Source organism: Pipra filicauda, unplaced genomic scaffold (genome assembly GCF_003945595.2).
Source record: "Pipra filicauda isolate LSUMZ 115617 unplaced genomic scaffold, ASM394559v2 scaffold61_size3293851_pilon, whole genome shotgun sequence".
Lineage (NCBI taxonomy): Eukaryota > Metazoa > Chordata > Aves > Passeriformes > Pipridae > Pipra > Pipra filicauda.
This window is the reverse complement of record NW_024104776.1, coordinates 1,794,676-1,808,903: the sequence shown is the minus strand read 5'-3', so window position 1 is coordinate 1,808,903 and position 14,228 is coordinate 1,794,676. Positions and strand designations below refer to the sequence as shown.

General features: G+C 36.2%; 1 protein-coding gene across 1 annotated transcript in view; it reads left to right on the top strand.

The window, feature by feature from the left end:
• Positions 1 to 13,364, top strand: part of DOK6 (docking protein 6) — a 247,241-nt gene extending 233,877 nt beyond the window's left edge. The window contains exon 8 of the mRNA XM_027723126.2: positions 12,989 to 13,364. Coding sequence (XP_027578927.1) covers positions 12,989 to 13,128 — 140 coding nt within the window. The 3' untranslated portion in view covers positions 13,129 to 13,364. The remainder of the gene's footprint in view (positions 1 to 12,988) is intronic.
• Positions 13,365 to 14,228: the final 864 nt, after the last annotated feature.

Here is a 14,228-nt window from a genome sequence, read left to right as displayed (position 1 = left end):
GAAGCATAATTACTTTGTACATGTCATGTTGTGAATATGATTGCTGGTTATTGCCTTGTGCTATGGGCACTTTTTTTTTGTCATTTGCTATCTTGCTTTAGTAACACTTCACTAACGGGCAGTGAGATAGGACAGAATGGATGTCGTTTAAGAGGTGATAGTTCTCGACCCCTTACTGCTTCAACAGACCGGACAATCGGTTTGCCAGAACGCAAGTTCCCAGCAGTTGGAATTAAGGAAATCTTTTGAAGGGATGTCTGCTGCCCTGCTCTAACAGCTTCTGTGATTTGAGATGCCACAGAGGGAATATCAACAAAAAAACATCCTCAGTGAAGTGAGGAACAAAAAAGACAAAACACAGGACGGAATATTTACAGGTTTAATAACAAATTTCCAGAGAGAAGGCACGTAGGTGGTAATATCAGTGTGTCTTACTATTAACACTGGTTTTCTTATTATGTTTATTTGCTTATTGCAGGGGGGTAAGTGGATGTTGGAGGAAATAAGTGCTTTGGCTTAAGCTGTTTCTTCTGTTTTCTAAAAGAGTGAAGAAAAAGGGACTCCTCCCACCTCCAGACACAAGCAGATCAAGCACTTTGACACACCTTTACCAGATTTACCTCCACTCTACCATTACACAGGTCTGATGAAAAAATGACACAGTTTGTTCACACTGAATCACAGCGAATTCCCTTCCAGGGATAAAAAAGCAAAAGAACGCCACTTGCATCCCTCAGTGAATTACAGCCATTGTTTTTGATTTCCTGGTGGGTAATTGAAGGCTTTTACAGCTAGAAGAAATTATTTATAGAGTCATGAAAAATGGATTAACTTTCCTGAGTGCTTCATTGATGTTTTAGGCATCTACTTTATTCCAATTAAACTTATATAATCTAAAAATCAATGAACTTCTTTATTTTAGAGAATAAATTATAGAGGAAAATAATTTGTTTAGCCTCTGTGAACTACCTTATTGCCACATATTTTATATATGTAATCTCTGCAAGGAACAAAAGAACTCAGAGTGCTATTACACTCAGTACAGACAGAAACCCTTCCTTTATTCCATCCATTTAATAAACTTGCAATGGCAACAACCAAATGACTCAGAAGAAGGGATAGAAATGTGCAGATCAGACATATCCATCCCCAAAATTAAGTTTATAGTTTTCTGTTACTTACAGAATTTTTCAAACTCAACATATACCTCAAATACCTGTCATAAAATCCATTTCTGTATTTTTTGTGTACAGAGGGTATGCTTGTCATCTAAATACTCTAGAATTTGGTTTCCAGTTCAGATCAATGCATGAAAATTTACGTCTAGAGAAGATGTAACTAACTAAAGATAAGTGGCATGTTTAACGTTCATAACTAAACAAACTTTAAAAAAGTACAATACAATCTTTATTCAGGGGAAGAAAATAATTCTCAGTCTGGACACTGAACAGAGATGGAGATGGGAAGCTCTTAAGTACCGCTGGCTGTAAGTGGGCACTATTACCATGTCAGCAATTAGCATCAAGTCTGAACCAAATCCCTTTGCCTATGTCATTGATGAAGATGTTGAACAGCACTGGTCTCAACACAGACTTCTGAGGGACACCACTCACTGTTGATGTCCATCAGGACTCTGAGCCATTGAGGTAGTTGGTCATTACCCTCTGGGTGTGACCATCCAACCAATTCCTTATCCATCTAACAGTCCACCCATCAAATCCTTTTGTCTCCAATTTAGAGAGAAGGATGTTGGGGGGACTGTGTCAAAGGCTTTACAGATGTCCAGATAGGTTTAATCGATAGCCCTTCCCTTGTCCACTGAGGTAGTCACTCCATTGTAGAAGTTTGGTCAGACAGAAAATGCCCTTGGTGAAGCCATGCTGCTTCTAGGAGTATCTGTTCCATGATCTTCCCAAGCACAGAGGTGAGTCTGACAGGTTGGTAGTTCCCAGGGTTACATCTTTACATTTTTAATTTAGGAACATTTTTAATGACTTCATGTCGTTTAGCAGATTGTCTTTGTTATTTCAGTGGGAAAGTATCCAAGCATTCTTAAATTGGTAGTTGCAGTTTTTTAGTAATTCAGTCTGTCCTTTGAAGTGAAAGTGAAGAAGGTAAAGTGAAAGGTGAAACCCTATTTTAAAGAAAGTCAAGCAATCTTACATTTTAGAAAAATGCCTGTAGTCTCAAGTCTTATTAATTAAGAACAACCTATAATTTCAAATGGAGTTTTAAAAAAAAAATAAAATAAAAAATTATCTTTTCTCCTTTAGAGCTTGTGGAGAGGTATGTCTTTCTGTCTTCAAGTGCTTGAGGAAACTTTTTAATATAGCCAAAGAGCTAATTATCAGCTAATGCAATATTTTACTTTTATATGGCATCTACTATTACTATCTAGTTGCAGCTTGAAATAACATTAAGGTCCTCTAAAGAATATTTCTAAGGACAATTTCATAGAAAGATATTTCATAGAGAGTTTAAATCTGAATAACAAATGGTTTAATAAATGCTTTCAGTATATGGGTAAAAAATAGAATAGCTTTGGAAAGGTAGAAGTTTTAAAAACTGAGTTTCATCCCTGCATATATTAATGTAAGATCTATTATCCTTTCTAAAATTTGTTCATTGGTTGAAGAAAAAAATGTAAAATCTTTCGTTGGTTTAAATAACTCATTGTATTAAACTGGGAACTGTGTTTACCTCCCACAAATCACCCTTCCCCTCCCCTTCCCAGCAAAAGATACATAAATAAGACTAATTCCCTTGTTACAACATATATACAAAGTTCTTTGAAGGAAAGACATTTTACCAGAGTCCAAGACTTTTTTCTATCCTTGGAGGACATTTCCTACAGTTCGAACAGCATTCTGTCCTTAGATACCTCTAGGGAAGTAATGGGGTGACTCTGAGTGGTGTAACAGAGGTAGAAGAATATGATCAAAAACAGATGATGAATTTTGCTACTTTTAGGCAGCAAGAAGCTCTAGCACAGCTCAAACAGGACTGAGTCTGCAGTGCAACCATTTGCTGAGGCACAGCTGATGCCAAAAGGAGTGGCCCAATTACACCTCATAACCATTTCCAACAGCCAGGCATTCCAGCCTCTTTGAACAGCCCAGAAGTAGAGCATATCTGTCTCCACAGTAAAAACCAAACTGGCATAAAGTATTTTTTGAATTTTTGTTTGCTTTTTTCTGTGTTTGTTTTTGATAAGGGTTAGTTTTGTTACCATTTATCTCCCTATTTCCCTGGTTCTTCAGGTGTGCAAAGAAACTGCCTGGGAGCACCAGAGGAAGGGTTCAGCTGTACCACCTGAATGTCTTAGACCTTTTGTTTTGTATGTGTTTAGTTCTCACATCATACTCACACAATAAAATTGTCTTTTAAATACAGTATTTGTAGAATAGATATCCATTTGGAGTGGCATAAATCCTTCGTCCTCATTTTTTCCTATGCCAAGCAATGTAAACTATACTTCCTGCCAATTTTTTTCTCATTTTTTTTCTATCAAAGCTGTATTTTACTTACATAAAAATGTAGTGAAAAACATATTCCCTCCATCCTGTCAGACCAAATTTGTTCTCTGACTTCAGACCTTATGTGCTGAGTTTCATTTTATGGCAATTTTTTTATAGGGTAGTTATAAATCTTTGTGAATGGAGTGTTTATAATGAAAATACTACCAGGCCAGGAAATATTGGCCACACTAAAGATCAGCAGAATTATAATGGCCACAAGATTGAACAGTACTGATGAATCAACCTCCAGTAGTATCCCATTTTCAAAGGCAGTATACTATCTCCACCCTCTACTCTTTTTATCAATGTAAGTATTTTTTTCCTTCATTTCACTTCAGATACTCTAATACAAAATTAGAAATTCACTGTTTCACTCTATCTCTGTAGTATCAGTAAAATTGCATGAAGCCATTCCATAGCGTTTTTTGGAATAATGTATCCAAGGGGAAATGTCAACATGATTTGAAATGCAATAAATATTTAACAGTGACATATTCCATATCATCAAAGTGATATGCAGTGTATAAATCTGCATTTTTGCATTGCATTTTTCAGTAAGATGCTTTCTGCTACATCAGTAGCAGATTTAGGTGTTGATTTTTTAACAATATGTCTGATAAAATCTGTCTTTTGATTGGGCATTAGTTTGGCTGTAATAAAAGCACAACATAAACATTTTGAGAAAAGGAAAAGTGAACACTGAGCTAGCAATTGGTAAACCAAGATAATAAAACTAGATACATAGCTACCAGTTTTAAATTAATCTGGTAGATGCAATTTGCAAGGATGTAAAAGAAAATTATGCTCAAAATCCATTTCTGCACAGAAATCAACAATCAGTTGATTCTCAGAATGACTTCATGCTCTACACAGGAGTCAAAAGCAGACACAAAAGTGTGGAGCTCTACTTACTTAAACACAGAAGAAAATCATTGTTTAGAACAAAGTAACTGAATTCACACATTTTTATCTATCTTTGGCATTTGTTTCTTTTTTCACTAGCTTTATACTCTTCCTACTTTTCAGTTATTCCAGAAGCAGGGTAATTTTTCTGGGTATTTCCTTTTATTGGTTTGTTATGACACCATGACACAAAGTAAAGACTAAAATAATTTTCTTCTTGAAGTTTTCTGTAGGTGTTTTCTCTTCCCACCTCTTTAGCCTTTCCCATACACACTTAGAATCAGGGCATTCTTTTCTTCTCAATTCTTGCATTTTGCCATCACCTTATCATTCTGATCTGATTTGAATGTTCCTTGAAGTGAAGGAAATTTTCACTTGCAGGAATTTCTCCTTTATCTTTTTTTTTTCCTTAGTATTACCAACATGGAATGTCTCAGTTTCATGAATTTTCGTTTAAAAAGCTCATTGAGCTTTGAGCTTGAATGGGAAAGTGAAACTACATTCATTGGGTATAAAAATGCTTAGTCTCTGTTTGCTTTCGTGGTAAATGAAATAAATTTACTTGGCACAGGCATAAAATTCAGAAACAGCATTAATATTCTCATAATAAACCTCAATTTTACAACTTATGTTGTAAGAAGAAGGTTTGTATTAAGTTTTATATTAGTTTCTGGTTGACTGAGTCCATGGTTTAAAGGATAAATTAAGCCAGGAATGCTAGCCACCTTGTACAAAGTACTCAGCCTTTTCGGATAGATTTGTTAGGGTACTCATTCAAGATTCGGTTTGCTGTTAATTAACTTGCTGATATTTTGACACATTTCAGAATTAAACTGCCCGCATTTCCTCTGAAGAGCTTTTCTTCAAGGTCATGATGCCTGTATCTTTCAGTATAAAACAAAATCCCTGACCATAGTCTCTTCTCTATATACACAAATTTTGTGTCACCTGTACAGTGGTCCAGAGAAAACAGCAAATCTCCTTCGTGTGAGTCCAGAAGAGCAGATTCTTTAACTGATTTAAAACAAAGCAGGGGATTTTTTTTCTCTCACCACCAAAATGTCTGAAAAGAAAATATTGTATTGTGTTACAGAAAAGTTTGGGTTGCAAGGTGGATCTGCTGAATGCAGGACTAGCATAGATCAGGGTTCCCTGATAAATACTTTAAAATCTATAAACTAAAAATTGAAAGTATCACTGCTGAAAATTTGATTTCTGCAGAACCTGTGAAACCAAACTGAGAAACCCTTCTTTCTGAGAGTCTTCATCTGGAAAATTGTGTTTGTTTTGAAGCAAAGTTGGACCTTAGCCTAATTTTGTGTCAAGTGCAAACATGATTGCACCTCCTCCAACTGTGTTGGCATAGTTAAGGAGCTGGACTCAGAACAGAGAGAGAGAGGAGGGTGGTTTAGTACTGCAACATTAGCACAAGTGTAAAAAGCTGCAAAGATGAAATCAATTAATCTCTGTAAGGACCGCTGCAATCTGTATAAGGAAGACAACATAAGAAAGCTAAGAACAATCTTAATGTGTTTGTCTGCACATTGGCTCAGAGTGCAAAACTACAAAAATTGCTACTCCTGTCAGACACTTTCTTTTACTTAATCTCCTTGTAGTTCAGGCATGTAGGTTTACAATTATGTATAACAAATAGAAGACCACAAGTTGAAGAGATATAGCATGTAAAATAGATCATTTTTCTTAAATATATGTCGTATTTTGGCTGCAGGAATGTTGGCAAAAAGGGAAAGGATTATTTGTAATGTGAGACATGCAAATAACTTACTTTTCCATCTCCTAGGTGGAGATGTTAGGTTGTGGGTGTTTATATATGTCTCCTCCCTTTATAAACACACAGAACCAGAGAAAGATGTGGGTGATGTTCTGATATTTCTACCACAGGAGCTACATCAGCTTGTGATAGCCTAAGTAGATAATGCACAGGTTAAGTGCAGTAGAAGAACAAGTATTTAAAAACACTATCTGGAAAAACGCAACAGCAAGTAAGCTGACCTGGCCTTCAGTCAATACATTAGATTCAGTTATGTGTTTCAAGACATTGCTTTTAAATGGTTGCTATTTTGGGTAGGGGTGCAGATAAAATAATGCTCATTTTTCCTGTCCATACTATTTACAAGCAATTCACATTGTTTGTAGGTATTGAAACAATTTTTCTGTATTTCAAAATATTGACATGTAGATGTGCTCTTCATAAGACTCCAGCATTCTTGTGCCAAAATTGGAATACTGAAAATTTTTTTCCTAATACTCAAAAATTTGACATATTGTAAATTTACTGGTTTTAAACTGTCAATCCTGCAATCTTTCCTCCATGCACTTGTAAAGCTTTTTCTTTTCTAGAGGAGGGCTTGATAACAATGCCAAAAAACTTTTAACTTTTAAGTTAAATAATAATCTTTTAATTCTGGAAAGTGGTAGAGTTCTGTAACAAGAATATTCTACTTGAATACTTATTAATTTTAATACCGTACAGGAAAAAAGTTAATATTTTATTTCAAATTCTAAAGAAAATGAAAATGTTTTTCAGTTAAAAAATAAAAGGAAATTTTAAACTGGGAGGGGAGAGTTTAACATTCATTCTCTTAATATATTTTCTATGTATTTTATCATCAATTTAAATTATTTTTATTCAAAAGTATTTCTAATAAATAAACTAAACCATTTTCTTAAAAATCTGTCTCAAAAATTAGGTTTACCACTATTCTTCCTTCCTTCAGAAAGATATATACTTGATGAAATGAAATCCAAGATTATTTTAGAATATGTAAAAGCTAAGCTCAGCTGTGCGCCCTGGAGTTTTAATTCTAACTGTAGTTAAATTCAAGAGAAAATTTGTTTTTCTTCATTTCTTCATTGAAAGAGGCCCACAGTTTCACTTTCAATAAGTGTATGGAAATCAATATGCTGTAATGTAGTTTATGCTATTTTTCTGTTTCCATCTGCTTCCTTCCTTTGCATCTTTTTGTGAGTGACAGGATAATAATTGCTGTACCAATTAATGCCCTTCCAATCCAAGTGCATCATTACTGCAAAATAAATGTTTTGCTTTGTAGCAGTTTGTCCTGCTATGAAACTTCGCTTTAGTTATTCCAATCATCTAACAACAGAAAAGGAAAAGCTGCTTTGTCATCAGTAGCTCAATAGAAGACACTGTATATTCAATATGGAGAGTTGGCAGAATTTTAACCAGTATCAATTCATAAATAGGATAACAGCAATCATTTATTTTCTGCCTTAAATGAAAGTATCCTTTTTTGCAATAATAGCCACTTAAATGATTTGAGATTGAAGTAAGGGGGATAAAAAAAGGAGGATAAAAAAAAAAAAGGGAGGATAAAAACTTCCATCTGAAATAAGCAGTCATAATAATTTAGTTTTTTCCAGTAAGAGTTTCATTTTCCCTTGTGGGCTTTCAGTGCATAGCTACAGTGCATTTCCCACTTTGTCCTGTGTATTAACAAAAATGCGGCAAAGAATATCAAACATTGAAGCACTTTGAGATATACTTCCCCATACAAGTAATATCCTCATTACAATTGGTGGACCTCCTTTGGTATAAATAGGATCTTTCACTGCTGTTGGGAAAGTCCATAGAGAACACAAATCTAGATTAAAGACTGGTACTAGTTTTGTGAACTTTTCTGGCTCAAGGGCTATATTTATATTGTCCAGTGAGAATTGTGTGAGGAAACAACATAGAACTAACTCCTTCTTACTAATGTTTCATTCCTCGAACATATGTTAGCTAACTGGTTTTTTTTCCACCTCCTTGCACTATCCTTTGTGCAAGGATAAAGTCTCATCATCTTTGTTTCTGTTTTCCAGACTGTTCTGTTTATTGTGAACAACAGAATTTTCCAATTAATATTTCTAAAAAGAAAAGATTGCTTTACAATGAAATTAGTGATTCACTTTATTTGGTCTTAGCTTGCACTTATTGATTCATAGAAATTTCTTTTGAGCAACCATGTTTTTCTATATGATTTATAGAAACATCTGTAGCAATTACAGAACTCTTGTCCTCATGAAGTCTCAGAGCACTCCCAAGAACAAAACACAGTACCAATAAAATATCCAATTGGCTTAAATTTAATGACTTCAGTTTTGTGCTCATAATCTTGGAAATGAAAATGTCAAATTTTATTTTCAAAAATAAATTTATTATTATGTAGAAAAATAAAACTGCATTAGAACTACACCCTTTTGTTTGTTCAGAGGTTGAGAAATCTCAGATGAAAGCTTGCTGTGCAGCTGCAAAAGTCTGTTTCTTTATTTTACCTAATGAGTATCTCATATGAGGTAATTAAAGGCCTGCAACAGAAGCTGAAACACAGGAGTCTCTGGTTCTATTAATTTTTAATCATTGTACTGCAGAAATATAAACTTATATTAGATCTTGTATTACAAAGCTTAGTCAGAGGATTTCAAAAGTGGTCCTTCCTCTGGCATGTAAGTAATCCGGTGGCAGTTGCATTAACCTGTATTTGGTTGCATATTGCTCACAGGTCATCAATCACCAACAAACTGGCACTAAAACCAGCCTGAGAAACCCTTGCCAACTTCTTACCCTTGGCTTGGCTGCTTGTTCCTGGTCCTCAGCTTTGCCAATACAGTGATTTGTAGGGCTCTTGCAAAAGAGATGAACAAAGTGCTTCAGTCTACAAAACAGTCTTTCCGTCGCAATGGCACAACTGAGGGCAGTGAACAGCAGCGTCGGTACAGAGGAGAAAGGGAACATTTTCAGCTGATTTTTTATAGAAAACGCAATGTCGAACCATACCCACAGGCAGAGGGGAATTTTAACACAGGACTTCTACATCAGAGATGAGTGCTCTAACCAAAGAATATCAGATGAGAATCCCTTGAATTCTTGTATTAGAAAAGTGTGACCTTTATTTCATTTAGAAAAGAAAAAGGTTTGACACCTGCCTTCAAGTTAAGAATTTGAATTCTGAATCCAAAATGGAGAGAAACATCTTCCAATAAGCAGCAGTAAGGGATTTTTTGAAGCTTATCCCTGGATCTCTTCTCCTCTTTTTTTTTTCTTTTCATTTAGCTGGGTACTGGAAGTTTTCTCTCAGAAGTTGTGATCGATCTACTTATATGTACATCAGTCACTGCTGTTACTAGGAAACCATTGGGTTTTTCCTCTAAAGAATTGTTATAAATAAGCACCATGCCATGAAATAAGATCCTTCTGTATACTGCCTCTGCTTCCAACATAATTAAGATCAGGAAAAATCTAATTTTAGTGTAATTTGCTGGGTTACATTAGATTTTCTTGATGGATCATTCATACCTAATTGCTTTGGACTACAGCTCCATTGCATTCTTTAATCCTGAGAGTAAATTTGAATAAAGGATGAAGTGGGCTGAATAATGCTTATGTTTCCAAGGTCCTGTCCTACAACAGAAAAAGAAATACATTTCCTCTGTAAACCACATGAAAAAAACCTCTCCCAGTACTATTGGTGTCCTCAGGTCATGAAGTGTGTGTTAATCAAATTCATCTTATGCTGACTTCAGAAGAATTTTAGAGAAGAGTTGGGTTTGTATTCTTGAAAACAGCTGTGGTACAAAAGAGCTGCAAAATCCAGAAACAGCATTCTTCTTCTCTCTTAACCTCTTAGGGCCCAAATATGACTGAAGCTGAAAGTTTAGAAAACTATGAAACTTTAATTCTTTACTTACAAAAAATTCCCCTGTATCTTTAATTTCAAAATCCTTACTGCTGACATAAAGCCTAACTTTGGAGACACTGCAGTACCTAAGATTCCATAAGGCTGATCAGCTGTATGAGTATTAAAATAATATTTAGTAGGAATGCAAATTAAAGAATCTGTTATAATTTAAAATTGTCAGTATATGATACACTGAATTTTAATAAAAAGCTGAAAAAAACCCTAAATTTTGGGAATTTACTACTTAGAAATCTTAGTTTGGAACCATTGGACATTATTTTGCCATGATTATTTTTTTATTCATTTATTGAATAAAAATAATGTAATAAACGATGTATTAGCATCGTTAATTGCTTTTTTAAAAATGTAAGTTGAAAGTAAATATATTGTATAGATCCATTCTTTCCTAAACTCACAAATTGTCTATTACCCATAGCTTTCTCATTTCATTTGAACCAATGTTGTCTATTCTTTATGCTATTATTTTCGTAAATTGACATCATACTGTTCGACTTGACATCAACCACGTGTCTTAGACCTCTTGGCTTTATTAAACGTGCCTGAAATTTTTTGGATCTGTGTGTCTCTCTGCTCTTTCACTACATATCCTAGCAGTCAGGAGAGAAGAAGTCACTTATCCTCATTAACCGCTTTGATTACAGAATGGCTAAAATCAACCCTTTTGTGAGATTTAACAGCTACAAATTTTCTTTCAAAGAACAGTACAGGATGTGCTAACATTTGAGGCATGTATACAGGAAATGAAAGAGCTGAATTTAATTTCCTTTTTAACCCTAATAGGGTCAAATTCATCTGCATTCTAAGAGACTCTCTTAGTTCCTTAGCTAGAAATTAGTTTAGGGGCTCTCTTCATCACTGTATTAAAGTTGCACTGTTCTACAAAAGTGAATTCAAAATTAATTATATGAGATACAGCATATGACAAAAATAGACCTGGGTTAGGGAACTCCCTTGACTGGTAAGTTTCTTTACTTCTGATTGTTGTCACAGGGACTGTTTTAAATTTTTTGGATAAAATACATTAAGAGAATGGAGTTAAATATACCTTGATATATTTTATTTATCTTTATTAGTAAGAAAGAGACAAATTTTACATAGGAAATCACACGGCTAGTTTAGCCATTCCTTATGGCCCTTAGAATACAATGATTTTCGCTTCTGGGTAAAAAGAAAACAAGGTTTTACATCCTTAGAAGGAAAAATGCCAGATATGGAACACAAAATTAAAACCAATCTTGCAACTTTCTATGTTTAGGTTTGCATTAAATTAGAAACAAAAAACCCTGACAATAACAGTGATGCAAATCCCAAATAAAAGTAAAAAATGAATGAAGGCTTTACTTAATATTGTGGTTAAAACTTGGTCAAAGCAATAAAACCTTTAAACTAATCTCAAACATTATCAGTGCTTTTGCCTTGTTACACTTTAATTCAGTTTGATGCAAAAGCTTTTTGAAGCAGAAAATATTTCAATTTCTCATCTCAGGCAAGTTTTGATAGCCAATGTCGATTTAACCCAGCGAATGAATAGTAAAAATTCGTTAAAAAATTCATTCTGTTTGGTTGTGCTATGAAAGGGATTTTTATGACAATTGACATGTCAGTGGGAGTTTAGTTTCTAGTTTTATTGCCTCCAGTGTCACTAAGATGTACCTTTTTTTCTATTTTTCATTTAGCTGGGTTTTTTTGCTCTCTTGGTCTGATCATTGTTCTGATAGACTCATGTTCAGGGGAAATCGTGATTTTTTTTCATGAGGAAATCAGTAACATGTCATAATCAAACTTTTCCAAATGCAAGTTATGACAAAGTTTTCCCAAATCCGGTGAACATCATTCTTGGTTCCAGCACTACTGGGCCAGTCTAGAAAGCTGCTAACTGTTTTGAAAGATTTCAACATGAGCTAAATTCTTTACTGTTTGTGTCTATACCATCGCAGCTATTTTTTAATATCTCTGTGGTTTAAGTTAAAATATGATTTTGCATTCCTACAGATAATTCATATCTTAAAGACATTTTTAAAAGCATTACACAGAACCATTTTAAATCCAGGCTTCAATATACATTTCAAAAATAAAAAGACAATATAGGTTGCATGAAGATATACACTTTGGAAGTTTACTTTTTGTTACTAATTAAATTTCAATTTCAAAAGGGTATTCTGAGATAGGAAAATTATCAAGTTACAGAATTGGGTCATAAGAGTCACCTGAGTTTTGCCACTGGCTTTTCACACATGGTTTCCCATCTTGTTAATGGAAATCATGGTTATATGAGATTTACAAGCCCATCTGAAAAAACATCTTGCACATCCTCTCCCCAACCAGTATTCTGCCATGTGCACCATACTCCACCTCCAGTGCATTTTGAAATGACAATGATGCTGTGTTGACCTGATAAATTTGCATCCTGTTTGAAAGACAGTAAGTACAAGAATCGGCATTTGTGGTACTAATCCCTTTGAAACTTCTGGCATTACTTCTGCCACTTAAGCAGTGCTTCAGATAAAAAAGAGGAGCATTTGTCAGCTCTAACATGACTGAGACTTACAGAGTAGAAAAGATACAGATGTTACACTGAAGTTTTAAAAAACTTCTGACCCTAAATTATGCCTGAGTTGGATCTGGGATCTTCTGCCTTTGCCGGGAATCTGTCAACCACTTGTGCCCTCAGTCACAGGAAATACCCTCTTCTGCAGCCCCAGGAGGGCCCAGTGTAGCGTGGCTGCTCTCCAGGTGCCCTGGCACAGTGGGGCTGTATGAACTTCATCCGTCTGAGTCCGTGTCGGTGGTGAAAGGCTTCAAGCCCAGTTACATCTTTTTTGTTCATGTCTTCCCTCCCTCCAGGGCACAGCCTCAGCTCAGCAAAGGTGTCCCGGGCGCAGACATTTCCCAGCTACCCCTCGGAGCAGGACGAGGAGCACCAGCAGTCCCTCTCGTTGGCCAGCAGCTATGCCTTCAGCTACGGCTCGGGGCTGGTGCAATGACAGCCGGGGGCGTCCGGCTGAGACAGACAGTTAAGCCTGGAGCCTGCCTCCAGGGCCAGGGAGCCACTGGCCCCCTTCACACCCACCATTTGCCGTGAAAACTGATGCCTATCAGCTCCAGCCGGGTCACCGCCAATGCAGAAACCTGGAGAGGCGGCTTCCCTGAAGCAGAGGCTAAGTCTTTATTTATTTATTTTGCCATTCCTTTTGTCAATATGTTCAGAAAGGAGGGGTTTGGGGGGCTGGGGGGAGGGAGGAAGGGGGACATGTTCGTGTTGTGAAAAAGTGGTGGAAACAAATGAAACTGTGTTGGTTGATGTGAAGGTTTCTGCATGACCGGAGAAGGTTCCTTCTGGGGCTCCATCACGATGGCGCATTTGACATTGGGGCCTTCCTTCCCGCCTCCACCAGCACGCCAGCCTGTCTTCACCCGTAACCTTTTTAGGTCCTTGCTGCAGCCTACTGATTCCCACTGGAGTCACTGAAATGTCACCAACTCCAGATGCAGCATCAGTGCTCTGGGGGTCACCTTCAGAAGCAAGCAAGTTCACTCACTACTGTAGAGGGTGGTTGGGTGTTTTTTGAGCCAGACACCAACACATACTAGAATATCAGGCTGATATGTTTTGTTGGGAATAGGGTTTGATGTGTTAAGGTAAGGTTATTGCCTGGTCCAGCTCTAATCTTAAATTCCCAGGGCACAAATTCATCGTGTGCTAATACCAGTGCAATTCTCATGATGCCCCTGAGAGCTGTGAATATCCATATCAGCAGCACAGTCTTGTTCTCAAAGCTGCTGCGATGTCTTCTTATTTGCAAATTATTTAGGTAACCATGCCTGCAAGCCTGACTTTAAAAAGCGGGAAAACTGTTTTTCAGACAAATAAAAGTGGGCCACATCCCCAGCTGGCGACCGCCTGTGCCACAGCTTGGCCAGATATGGTAGAGCTGAGCTCTGGTCTTGTCTTTCTGGTCAGCGTTACTTTGATTTTCTCCGTTTCCTTCTCAAATTTCTGTTTTAAATGCACATTGTATCTTGTATGATCATGTGTCAAGAATCTGTTTACTTTCAAAAGGAGGATGAGTACGTCTCAATGGAA